Here is a 13728-nt window from a genome sequence, read left to right as displayed (position 1 = left end):
ATTTAATTATATTAAGTTCTTGAAGTCAGTAAAACGCAGAAACCACTATATGCAATCATATAACGATCAAAGGATCGACAGACATTCTAAACAAAGTTAAAGTATTCACACAAAGAATGAAGACAGCGCAGGCTTTCAGCTAATGTTATCCTAAGGGATGTTATTTTGAATAATTGAAGCTGCATGCGATAAATGGCACTGGCGTTCGTAATTATTTTCATCTGGGCTCACTTTTGTTCAGGCTACTGAATACGATATTTTCTTTGTAGCTTTAACCATTGTGTGCACTGACGTTCAGTTGAAAAACTCGTCCTATATTTTTATTACAAGAATAAATGGTACCTCTGTTCTAGATGTGCTTAACAAACTTTTTATCTTTTTATATGAAAAATGTTAGTCGTAAAAGATTCGTTCCACTAATAAATGTATTACAATATATTGCTACAGTCTGACACTTTACTATATTGGGCACATGATGATAAGCATTAGCTAAGCGCTTTATCTTCTCCAAAGGAAAGATGGTGAAAATGTATACAAATTTGTTATCTTTCAAGGTCCTTGTTTTTTTAAATTATGTCGCACGTTGTTTTTTATTAAAGTCCGTTTCTTTCTTTCTAGCAACTCAAAGATGAACTTGGTGAAGTGGTGGCCGAGCTGGAGGCCCTTGACGGGCAGGAGGAGTGCAAGCAGAACAGTAAAGCCAAACAGATGAGCATAGGCAGAAAGAAATTTAATATGGATCCAAAGAAAGGTGAATATAACTGTGATTTAAAACTACATTGGTATCGGAGTACTCGCTTTGTTAGACAATGTCTTGACATGTTTTATAAACATCTAATTTAACAAAGAAGTATTTATTCGATGAATCAAATAAAAAAAAAAACATACTTTAAAAACCGAAACTATTTAATGAACATAACATTATTAGGGGTTAGTATTAACACATCTTCGGCCTTATCCACCTGAAGTTTTCATGATTGATCGCGAGAACTTTAAATGATGGTATAAGTTTAAAATTTTTATATCGAACACACCTACCGCCTAAAAGTAGATATAACGTTAAACATAACATTCAGTTCACTTGTATAAACAAGGACTATTACATAAAATTATGAATATTTAATATCAAAATTTAAATTCCATTTACATACGTGATACAATTGTACGCAATATTACGTAATATGTAAAATTATTCGACCGCAAGTTTTAGAAACTGATAACTAGGCACGAGTTTCAGGTTAGGTTTCCTTAATTAAGTAGGCAACAGCTATAATTGATTTTATATTAGAAAGTGTGTTTGTAATGTTTAGTGCTAAATATGTTAATATTATGATCGATTAATGACAGGTTAACACGCGTCTACACAAATATTAAATAAAAAATAAAAAGTAAAGATTCGATGGTTTGTTTGCATTGATAAGGCTTAGAAACTACTGGAACTATCTAAAAATTTAATCACCGTTAGATATTTTTGTAAAAGTTAGCGATCTGTATGAAAACCGATAATCTAACCCAATAAATAACCATAAATACCAATTATTACCATATGTCTAACTATTATATATTTAATAAAATAAATATGGACCGACCATGCAAAGTCTATATTTACTCGTTGTATTTTTGAATTCAGTCGTGTGTTCATATATCTCTAGGGAAAAATATGTATTCGGTATTAGGAACCAAACTATGTCAAGTTAAGTCACTTCAAGATAATCCAATCGCGTAAAAAACCTTTACATCATTTCAAATATTGAAGGGTAGTCTAGTTTTTATATAAAATATAACCTACCTGCTATGCTCGACGATAGAAGCAGATATGCTTTTTATAATGACTCGGTAATTTGCTTTTCATTATAAGCGTTTATACAAATAACTCTTGCTTCTTTTTTCCAGCTGTCTGCACGTTTAGGTGTATAGTTGTAGAGTTGGTAGGTACTTACGTTGCTTCCTCATTTTTTATCTAACATGTTCTTAATTCAAACCAGTAATTTCAGCTTTAAAATAGTAGTTTAGCAGTGCAGTAATACATTAGATAATGTTATATATTTTTTTAATTCTATGAATTGTATGGGAATTTTACTGATGATATTTAATAATTGTGTGTCAGCAATTGAAACAGGTGCTTATTTTCTCACGGTTGTCTTGCGAAATTGCATGGTTGACACAGACCGCCTGTTATTCATTTTACACTCATCTATATGAACAAAGATTTATGAGTATACATAGTTTCTAAATCACTCGACGTCAAAGGAAAACGGAAAATGACAATATGTTAACTTGTTTTTTAATCGATACAGAAATAATTAGTTTATATAACCTGTTTTGGAGTTCCGCGATGTATATTAAAAATATATATATTTCCCTTTTGATAATAAAACAATTTTTTACCGGATTATAGTTATGTATTTACAATTATTTTTCATTATTATCCTTAGTTATTTTACTTAATTAGCCGATACCAACTCCGGGGAAACAAATACAAATAATACAACTTTTTCTACAGCTGTGATACTTTTTGACATTCAACACCTTTTGTCTTCAGTTACCGTGACCACGCACGCTGTAAAGCACGAAACGTCGGTTAAATTTAAAATTATGGAAAAAAATTGTAAATACATAACTTCACTCCGGTAAAAAAATTGTTTTATTATCAAATGTGTGAAAGTTATGTCAATAAAAGACAATACTATATTTACCTTATTTGTTTTGGACTAGCTTCTGACGTAATTTCGTTTACCTGACGACAGACTGGTTATTCCTTTTTAATATTTTCTATTATTCATAAGACAGCTGAATAATCAAGATTCTTTGGGCTTATAAGAAGCACACTGAACATCTTATTGCGACTTAATCTAATAAGTTTGTGCCTTTTTACTATATAGAAACAGTTTCTCTACCTCCTCAGGTCCTGAGTTTCGGTTCCTTTAACGAAATCCTTCGTTGTTTAAGTATTTGCAGATCGGTTATGGTTGACATATGTTTATACACTTAAAATACAAACTCACAGAAGCTGTAAAATTACGTTATATCAACATCAAAAGCGACAACAATTTGTCTCGGTATAAAGTAAAAACGTTATCTATTCACAGCTCATTTATTTTACTGGTATTCCTAATAGTTCGATAAATTGTTTTAATGGTCTGTGTACAGAAATTACTACGCAATTGCACTTCAATACTAACTCTCATCATGGTCACATTTGTCATCGTTAATATTGCAAGGCTAATAAAATCAGTGCTTACAGCTGCAATTTATGCGAAATCATCAGTCGCTACTCGTTAGCAAATGCTATCTTCACTAGCAGCTTTTTTCAAAACAATTTATTATCCTGCTATTATCAATTATTCACAGTCCAAGATTATGATAGCATAAAAAGTTAATAACAGTCTCCTCAGTGTAGCACTATTTGAGCGAACTAGTTACTTATAAGTGTTGTCAAAAAACTTTTTATGTATATAGTGGTGGTACTTTGGTAAAGATTTGTCTTACTCCTCACTAAATTATAAGAGTGTAATCCTGTAATTTATTTATATGTTATAATAAAAAATCAGTAAAGAATTCACGATTAAAATAAAGTTTTTCAAGCGCGTACTAAAACAGGGAATGATCCTATAAAAAAGGATTTTATTCAGTAACATTTAGCATTGGATTTCTTGGAATGTGAAAGCCTACTCGGGGTGTGGGTGTGACGTCAGAGGGTAGGCAGTAAGGAATGACGATAGTTGCGACAACGGGCTAAAAGTTATTGATATAGTTTTCCGATATGCTATGTAATACATACAGGGAAACTATATATTATAATAAAATCGTCACAAAACTGAACAAAAACTTTTATATAAAATTTGCACTAAATGGTTTCTAACTTTGAGCCAATTTATATTTTATTTCACAGCTAGCAATTCGTTTCATTAAAACCAATTTAACAGCATTACGTATCTTATAAATTGATAGCTTTTTTTTACTGATATAGATCTTGTTATAAAGATACCTTTGACTATCTCGTTTTTCAATTATGCCAAAAAGCCTAACCGTAGACGGCGTGGTTGAGCTTTGACGATGTTTCGTGCCTTGAACGGTCTGCATTATGCAAATGTTTTTTAAAGTAGAATAGCTGGAGTAGGTAGATTTTTAATCTCCTAATGTAAGTCGGGCTAACATCTGTTATCGTAATTATGGTAGACCTAGATAGATACAAAAACTATTTATCTAAATACGTCTATCTGTTTTGGTTACTGTAGATAAAAAAAAACAAATTAATTTTACTTTACATTTAATACAGAGTCATATATAGAAACCTCAAAGTAAAACCAAGCAGAGCTCATTTTATACTTGACTTCATTCAAGTAATTTCGTACTCGAGCTGTTCATGCTGGCATGTTAATGAAACTGTAATGGAACTTACAGGTATAGAGTATTTGTACGAGAACGGATTACTACAAAGGACACCAGAGGACGTGGCACAATTTCTACATAAAGGTGAAGGCCTGAGTAAAACCGCAATAGGCGATTACCTAGGCGAGCGATCCGACTTCAATGAGGCAGTACTGAGAGCATTCGTCGAGTTACACGACTTCACAGACTTGATACTTGTTCAAGCGTTAAGGTACATTATCTAGTATCAATATTGGTCGATCGTAAAGATGTTTTGTTTGAGTTTTTACCTGATTGTGTTGGCTTTTTATAAGCAGTTTTTGATTCTACTTTATTCTTTGCCAGCTATGTTTAGTGACTCGGGTTTTTCATGCGAGTTTGCTACCTAATCAGGTTTCGATTTTGAAGACAATTAGATAAAATTTCAAAAACTAATATGTAAAATCGTTCACAGTAGCATTTTAGGGAACGTAACGAAGATCTAGAATAATCAACAGTGTTTCTTAAATTTCAGGCAATTCCTATGGAGTTTTCGTCTTCCTGGCGAAGCGCAGAAGATTGATCGTATGATGGAGAGTTTTGCACAGCGGTATTGTCAGCTCAACCCCGATATATTCACGAACGCGGATACATGTTATGTACTCAGCTTTGCGATTATTATGTTGAATACGTCCCTACATAACCCGAGCGTGAAAGACAAGCCTTCGCCTGAACAATTTGTTGCCATGAATCGAGGGATCAATAATGGGGGTGATTTACCTCAGGAGTTGCTCTTGGTGAGTAAATTCATGATTTACGATGTCCAAAGACGGTTCCCGAAAACTGTAGGTGCCTTTTGTTCGCCCAAAACACCTCCATATGAATACATACTATATGAATGATTGTGTATGGGGCCGTTCAAGTATTACGTAAGTAGATTTACTGCAATTAATCCCCCACCTTCTTGTCAGCAAAAGTAAGCAAATCTCTCAAATATAATAGTACATAAACGTATTAATTTTTGTAGGAATCCTCGAAAATGCATTTCGTTTTGAAGCAATGTGTAAAAAAGTAAATAATTACTGTTGACGTAATCACCAAATAAGAAAATCAAAAACCCTCCCTCCCCCCTATAGTGCTTACGTAATACTTGAACGCTCCCTGTGACTATATTCATAAAAACATATAAAACAATAATGCATATGTGTCCCAAAATATTTACCTAAAGTAAATTATGTCCCGTTTAAACACCCTTGCATGTTAATAGTACATGACAAATATAGGCGACATTATTCTAACTCGTTTATAATATTAGCCTACTTTTGTGGTAACAGAATTACAAACATTTTTCAACCTGTCAGGTTAGACGGAATAAACAATGTTAGTAGGTTGTGTTTATTGAAATTTTTAGGATTAGAAATTTATACATTGTTTCGGTGATGTGTGCGTGACCTTAAATGCGTAAATATAAAATGTTTAGTTCTGAATTTAAGAAAACCATTTTCAAACATATAGAGGCCAATTTCAACATATCAGCCCTATAATAAAATACGTTGCTTTTAAAAATCAATGGCTTTTCATCAGTAACATTTTACGTAAGACACGATGTCCGTCGTTCCCCAACTGAGCGTTTTCTAAGGCAGTTTTTCCCCGCACCCCCACTATGTGGTACCAGCTTCCCACTGAAGTATTTCCAAACCAATCCGACTTAGAGTTTTTCAAGCTTACCTATTCTTAAAAGGCCGGCAACGCACTTGCAAGCCCTCTAGCAATGTGAGTGTCTATGGGCGGCGGGGATCACTTAACATCAGGTGAGCCCGTTTTTCCCGTTATATACAAAAAAAATTAAACCAAATAATCTAAACAAATCAGAAATCCGTTCGTCTCTGTTATACAACTTTGACTTTTGTCTTAGTTTTAACAATGTTAATAGCCGTTTTAAATGAGCCTGTTCAAAACACGCTCATAGTTAATAATAGTAATAGGGAATGTCAAACTTATCCAATTTTACTTAAATTTTTTGTCTTAATAGAAATCCATAAAGATCTGGTGTGTGTCTGAGAAAAACAGCCAAGAAACTTATCCTAAGTATTTATGACTTCCAAGTATCAAAATCTCATTATCCGCAAGTCTCGACTCTGACTTACATACCAGAGATTAAATACAATTTAATGTATTAAACAATAACTCAGATTAAAATACGGCTTCTGCGTTTAAGTAAATTTTTTGCGTAATCATTTATATTTTGCAAACTTATTGGTGTTGTCCAGAGTTTAAACGTTAAAACGACCCACGAAACATACACATGACATTTTGCTCGTAAAACGGTTTTTCTCATTTTGTAAGGACCAAATAAGGATAAAGATTAATATTGTAATTTTACCTTGTACGTGTGTGTTTCAAATCATTGAAACGCCTTCACACGTACTTGGCGTTTTTAAATTACATACAGTCAAAACCGGTTATAACGACATTGAAGGGACCGTATAGTTGCCGACGTTATATCCGATAGTCGTTATAAGCAATGTCATATACATAAGTACAGTACATATGTATGTACATTGTACATAGTTATATTATCATAGTTATCGATCTAGAATAGGTAGGTATGGGTTATAATATGGTATGTTAATATTATAATATGTAAACGAGTAAAAAAGAAACAAAAATATTTATTACGAAATAATTAGGTACAAAAGTCATTCAGTCATTTTGGTCTGTTTTTTTTTAGCCCAGTCTCAAATATTTTTTGCATTTTACGTTTCATACTCCTCAAGGTATGAAGTACCTATCACCAGTTTCAAACTGTTCGTTAAAGGCAACAAATTTTTTTAAGAGCCTCGGAAATCGTTGTTGGCTGAAACTGTTCGTCGGGAGAAAGTGCGTAGGTAATAATATGCCTAAATATTCATTCAATGCTTATAAATAAGATTTAAAATCGTTTGTATTGTTTTGTTTTGCTGAGATAAGAAGCGGTTGGTCGTTATAGCCGATGAATATCGATAAAATTTCGTCGTTGTAAGCGATATGTCGCTGTATCCGATGTTGTTATAAGCGGTTTGTTTACTGAATAGTTTAATAGGGATTCGGACGGGACCATACAATCTGGTTGTAATAACCGATAGGTCGTTGTAAACGATGTCGTTATAAACGGTTTTGACTGTATGTATAAAAAATATTTCCTCAGTTTTCCAATGTTATGTTCAATAAAGTAAATATTGGAGATAAAGATACAAGCCTTTTTTTGTTACTTCTTTTTTTGACCTATTACCAAGACACCTAATAATATGTTTTTTTTTCTTTTCAAATCGTTAAATTTTTTCAGTTTTTATGGAAATTTTACTATATTTAAAAAATATATACATTCGGTGTGCACAATAGCCTTGATTATATATAAGACAATCATATTAAAATACACACCAGTAAGCTTTGACCATGGGTGGCGGTAGGCAATCACATAAAAAGTACAACAAAAATAAAGGGAAATGTAAAGGAGCTAAGAGAAAAAAAGCGAATATAGTTTAGTTATTTAAAACATTTTATGCGCCAGACTCAATTAATCTTTAACATTGCATGACGACTCGATTATAATATGGAAAATATGTAATGTAAATTGGTCACGGTAAAACTAAAAACATTTTTCCTGGTATTCCATTGGTTATCAACTTCTCTTTAATCAATTAGGTAATTAGGGCTTATTGTGTGTAATAACGTTGATAATTTTATGATATCCACTACATATTTACCTTCCCGTTGGTACATAATAAATGTGTTATAATATATATCACAAACGGATATATAAAAAAAAATAATAGTGTAGGATACTTGCTGAATATATGTAATATTACATAGTTCGTATTATTGAAAGGTACTTAATTCGATTTGGAGAAATAATATTAGTTTCGGAAAGGTATAGAATGAAAGGTCTATTATTATTGGTGACTTCAAGGTCCAGATACATTAAGAATAATTTACAGAGCCATACTGTTACGCAATTTTAGTGTACGATACTGAACTGACCAAAAATGGACATGCGTCAGGCAAATTATCAATAAAACAATGCAAAAATGTGTCTTCCGTTTAAGAGTTACATAATAAATACATATCCATATTTATAAAAGGATACTTTAGCTGTGACATGCAAACTGAATTTGTTACTTAATGTATACACTCATTTAATCTGTCACTGACGTAAATGGCACATTATAAAGTAAATAAATGATATTTGATGTCACTCTTATCGCCACTTTGAGCAATGCCCGATAATAGTTGCATTTGACGGACCGGTTGAGTAAGTCGTATTTATCAATTTCAATTTGTATTAAATGTATATCGCGGAATTGTGTGAAATGTGTTTTATGTGCTTGGTATAATTTCAACCATTTATTACATAATACTTTTGCCGAACATTATTTATCATGTTTGAGCATCTTTTATTTTAGAAACCCATATCTTTATTTCTATTAAATTTTTGCTTTAACCATTGGTAAGCGAAGGGACGTTTTGTGTGCTTCACAGCCTTCATGAAGGAATTGAAAAGGATTCACGGATTGAATGAATTCTAAAGGTGTACATACATGTCAAAAGTCAGCAACATTTAAGTGTAGTATTGTTTTAATCACCTCCGTTACTTAATTGTTTTCTAAATATTTTTAAATCGCCTTGGTTTCATTACCACTTACCTTATTAAGAGTAATAACTATTATTTAAAACAAATCTCATTTATTTTCAGTCCTTATACGAGTCGATAAAGACGGAGCCATTCAAGATTCCAGAGGACGACGGCAATGATCTTATGCATACCTTCTTCAATCCGGACAAGGAGGGGTGGCTTTGGAAGCAAGGTGGCAGGTGAGAGAAATTATAATATCACATTACCTAATACGTGGGTAACACTGAAAATGTTTAAAACTGGCCAGTTAGAAACATTGCTAATGAAAACTTTTTTGAATTTCAATTTTAGAACTTGGTATTCTAATGTAGTATATTGCATTTATTGGTGATTTGTTTTTGTGAATTGGGGGAAAATCTAAAACTCTTGTTACACGTGAAAATGAACCTTACACGAGAAAATTTTCGGTCAATGATTTATTATCACTTTCATGACGAATGAATGCAATATACTAAATTAGGTTACCAAAGAGTTCTAAAATTGAATTTCAAAAAGTTTTCACTAGCATTGTTTCTAACTGGCCAGTTCTTAACATTTTCAGTGTTACCTACGTAGGCAGGCTATTCCTGAGTCGACCCTGCATAAGGAAAAAAAAATTTCTATATATTTCACCTTACGAATTGTCAAAATAGATAAATCATATACCAGAATTATTATTTAAAATCGATAACTATATTCCGAACATAAAAATTAAAAGTAGTAATTACAATTAGATATTAATTAGTATTAATAAAAGATCACTGAGCTTCATTGATAACAAAAATAGAATTTTGAATTTAATGGAAAATAGAGAAAATTTATAATACACAAAATTTTCAGTAAAGTAAACATTGTATATTAGTACAAAGATAAGTGAGATTAAGATAGCGTTTAGGCTCGGTATTATGCCGTTTATTATCTACTGTATCACATTATTATTATGTTATGTTAGCGACTAGAAACTGCTGTAAAATTACTTCTTCTATTTTCCTCTCTTCACGTAACTCTAAATCACACTTAGTGCTAAGTTAGAACTCGAGAAGAGATTCAGAAATAAAACTTAACTCTAAGTCCGATCCGCCAGAAATTTATTAGACTTTGACATACAGGTGTCAAAGTCTCGTTTCGGATTCTGATCCTAAATCTTAATGTAGAACTCTTGCAATGATGTTTAAATTAATTTAAAAATAAATTAGTATAAAAAAAAAATTTTGTATTACAATAGTTTTTTTTACAATTTCAGGTATAAATCGTGGAAAAGACGATGGTTCATTCTGAACGACAACTGCTTATATTACTTCGAGTATACGACGGATAAGGAGCCTAGAGGAATCATCCCATTAGAAAATATATCCGTAAGTTTACTCTCGTAATTATTCACTGTTTTATAAGAAAACCTCGTTTATTTTATAAAAATTTGTAGGTTCTATACACCAGTACTATAACGGATTGCTGTAAAACTCGCAAGTTTATAATACATAAATCCATTATAATCTAGTAAAAGTGTATTTTCTTGCACATGTGTATGCGCTTATTAAAGTCTCGTATATGATTTCGTATACATCTCATCAAAATTGGTGTTTGCCATTTCCTTATAAAATGCAACATCGGAAGCTTCCTTGTTACATCGGAAATTTAACCCAAGACAAGCGTTAAAGAAACAGTAAAATAAACATTTACAAATAGGTATTTGGTCCTTTTAAGCATTTTTGCTTTATTTATTCTCAGTTAAGAGCTCAGTTTTAATTACATACTACCACGCAGAGAACGCAATTTGGCGCATTTGGTGAACATATTGTTGGATTATCTCATGCATCGTTTATCTTAGTTTAATGTCTTCTATTTTATTATATTATCTTTAACGCGCATTTGATATAAACTGATATAATAGTATTTGGAACAAAGAATTTATTTTCACGATATTGAAGATTTAGACTAACACTTTGTAGATAAATGAGATGTCAAATCAAATAAAGAACAAGGATGTTTTTATTATCATTTTTTTATGATTGAGTAGAATATCTAGTTGATGATAAATTAGTTTATATATATCTAAACCTAAATTAAAATAGATTTTTGCCTTCAAAATTTGGTTCACTACATTCTTATTTTATTAGTAATTTTAGTACAATTTGTATCATGAAGTGTTTTATAATTTACATGGTCTTGTAATTTTTATTGGGCTAAAACCTTTATTAGTAATTTCTCGTATTAGTATCTTGTTTTTAAACTTAACACGCTTAATAACTTTAATCACTCAGTTAATCTAACAATTTTCCGTTTAATTTCACTAACCTTTTCTATAACCGGTGTAATTAACCGAGATAAGATAAATGCATACATTGCAAATCACCTTAGTAATCTAATGTTGATACCAAATTAGTTCGACTATTTGTACGTTCACTTTCTATGTTATGCTTTCCAACGAATCTATAACGTATCATTATCGGTTACACGCCATTGTTTTGTGTCACTACAATACCTATATGTAACAAACCGTTAATCTAAACAGGATATTCTTTCAATACAAACTTATCAATGTGCAATTGTGCAAAATGTGAAAAAAAGCTAATTTTTTATATTACTGACCCAACTTTATATAATATACATGTCATAAATAGAACACAGATTATTTTAAATACCTAAATAATAAATGAAATATCAGACCAAGGATTTTTCGGATTATTATCTGCTGAAGTCCATTTTCGGATGTCGAGGCAGACTACGAAATTCCACCTCGATTCCTGGCGTTCCAAAACCCAGCGCTTTTTAAGGTACTTTGTGCTGCGCACCACCTGTTTGTGGACCCAGTTACCAGTGGAGGTATTTCCGTACATTTACGACTTCCTTGGAGCGTTCTAAATAAGAGCGTACTATTCCTTCAAAGGTCGGCAACACACATGGAAGCCACCGGCTCGTTTGCCCCTTATCCCAAAGTCTGATTTAATTATTTCGTTTATACGGATCATGTCTTATCTTTAGTGACATAATCTTTGTATGTATTAGGTCCGTCCAGCAAGTGATCGTCAACGGCCGCATTGTTTAGAGTTGTACGCGAGCGGCGGCGCGGACCTGATTAAGGCGTGCAAGACTGATTCTGAGGGAAAGGTCGTAGAGGGAAAACATACAGTATATAGGTTGGTTTTCTTATATATATAGTTATAGTTTTTGATTAAATATAATAAAACTGTAGAGATGTAATAGATTGGATTTCATGTATATCTTACACTGCTCTTCTAAACAAACCATCTTTACACATGACTTAGTAGACCTGTGGAGTAATCTTAATATAATGACATAAATTTACAAAAAAAGCAGTCACCTATACAATGTATAACCCTTGAACTTGGTGCAGATATCTGTTTACTTAATATTTTTTCTTATAGTCAAGTAAGTCGGTGATCTGCCTTTTGGCCTGTAGTACTTATGCTTTTGTTGTCGTTGTCACAATGTTTTCGTTCACTGTATGTGAAAGTATTATTATAATTATTCGCTGCTTGGTGATGTGATATGAAGCATAGTGTAATTAATAGTGTGTATTAATAGTTGCAGCTCCTTACAAACATTTTGTAAAACTAAAACTTGGGGATTTAAAAGGGCGACAAAGATTTTATTGTCAGTTCCTCTCGCCCGTTCTACGCCCATAAAATTGCTCTTAGTAAATATAAATTTAGAAGCATTTTTTTATTGACATTAATAATTGCATATTCTGTGACCTATACAAATAAATGTTATTTTGATTATATGCATTTTAATACATCAGGCGGGATTAAAACGCGAGAATATCACCTCAATAAACAATTTTAATTCCAGAATGTCAGCCTCAACGGTGGAGGAAAGAGACGAATGGATAGAATGTTTACGACGATCAATTAGCCACAACCCATTCTACGATATGTTGGCGCAGAGGAAGAAGAAAGCGCAACACAGTGTGCACTCAGCACATTAGCATCGAATGTGTATGTAAAGGACTCCAAATATATCTGGTTTATTTAATTGTACCAAACTAGAACTCATCAGAGAGTGAAATTTTGTTTAAATGTTATTAATTTAGTAAAGCAACGCGAATAATAGAAGAGCGTTCGAAGTTTTGTTTGAATATTTTCTTCGGACGAACGAAGTTTTAGCTCAAAATGTCACAATTATCTGAAACAATGTCTTTCATGAGAGTGCGATGTGTGATGTCTGGTATAGAGGGCGTTAAATTAAATATTGGTATTAGATTTTTATTGAATATAGATCGTGCCATCCAAAAAGACTAAAAAACAGTTAAAATTAAGTCTGAGTTGGAAATATTCTCAATCCGCAATGCGCGGATCCTTTATCTTGTATTAGTAGTAAGGGGGCGTCCATAAATTACGTGATGTGTTTAAGGGGGGGGGGGGGGGGGGGTCTCTCATTTAATCTTACGTTGGAGAGAGGGGGGCAAATATCACGCAATTTTTTTTCTGACTGAAAAAAAACTGAAAATTTAAAAAAACACCTCACGTAATTTATGGACGTCCCCTAAAGCATAAGTAAGGAAAATTAAATTTTGTAGTACTAACATATACGAATAAATAGCCTACGCGGTTTCTACTACGTGAATAAATAAAAATACATTTGCGGTATTTTATCCCGTAATAAATAAAAAATATTTTAACGTCACCAAGAACGGTTTTAAAGGCAAAGGGAAACAGTAGATTATTTGTTATCAAGAGGTTATAGATGGCACTATCTATAGAGGC

General features: G+C 32.2%; 1 protein-coding gene across 5 annotated transcripts in view; it reads left to right on the top strand.

Annotated features, from left to right (window-relative positions):
* The window catches only part of LOC125049595 (cytohesin-1), a 35695-nt gene extending 22326 nt beyond the window's left edge, over positions 1–13369 (top strand). For all 5 annotated transcript variants that reach the window (XM_047648981.1, XM_047648978.1, XM_047648979.1 and 2 more), the window contains 7 exons: positions 619–751; positions 4405–4603; positions 4886–5147; positions 9083–9201; positions 10245–10356; positions 12008–12138; positions 12815–13369. In XM_047648981.1, the coding sequence (XP_047504937.1) occupies positions 619–751; positions 4405–4603; positions 4886–5147; positions 9083–9201; positions 10245–10356; positions 12008–12138; positions 12815–12950 (1092 nt within the window). In that variant the 3' untranslated portion in view covers positions 12951–13369. The remainder of the gene's footprint in view (positions 1–618; positions 752–4404; positions 4604–4885; positions 5148–9082; positions 9202–10244; positions 10357–12007; positions 12139–12814) is intronic.
* The last annotated feature ends 359 nt before the right edge of the window (positions 13370–13728 follow it).

The sequence above is a fragment of the Pieris napi genome, chromosome 5 (assembly GCF_905475465.1).
Source record: "Pieris napi chromosome 5, ilPieNapi1.2, whole genome shotgun sequence".
Lineage (NCBI taxonomy): Eukaryota > Metazoa > Arthropoda > Insecta > Lepidoptera > Pieridae > Pieris > Pieris napi.
This window is presented reverse-complemented; position numbering and strand designations above follow the sequence as displayed.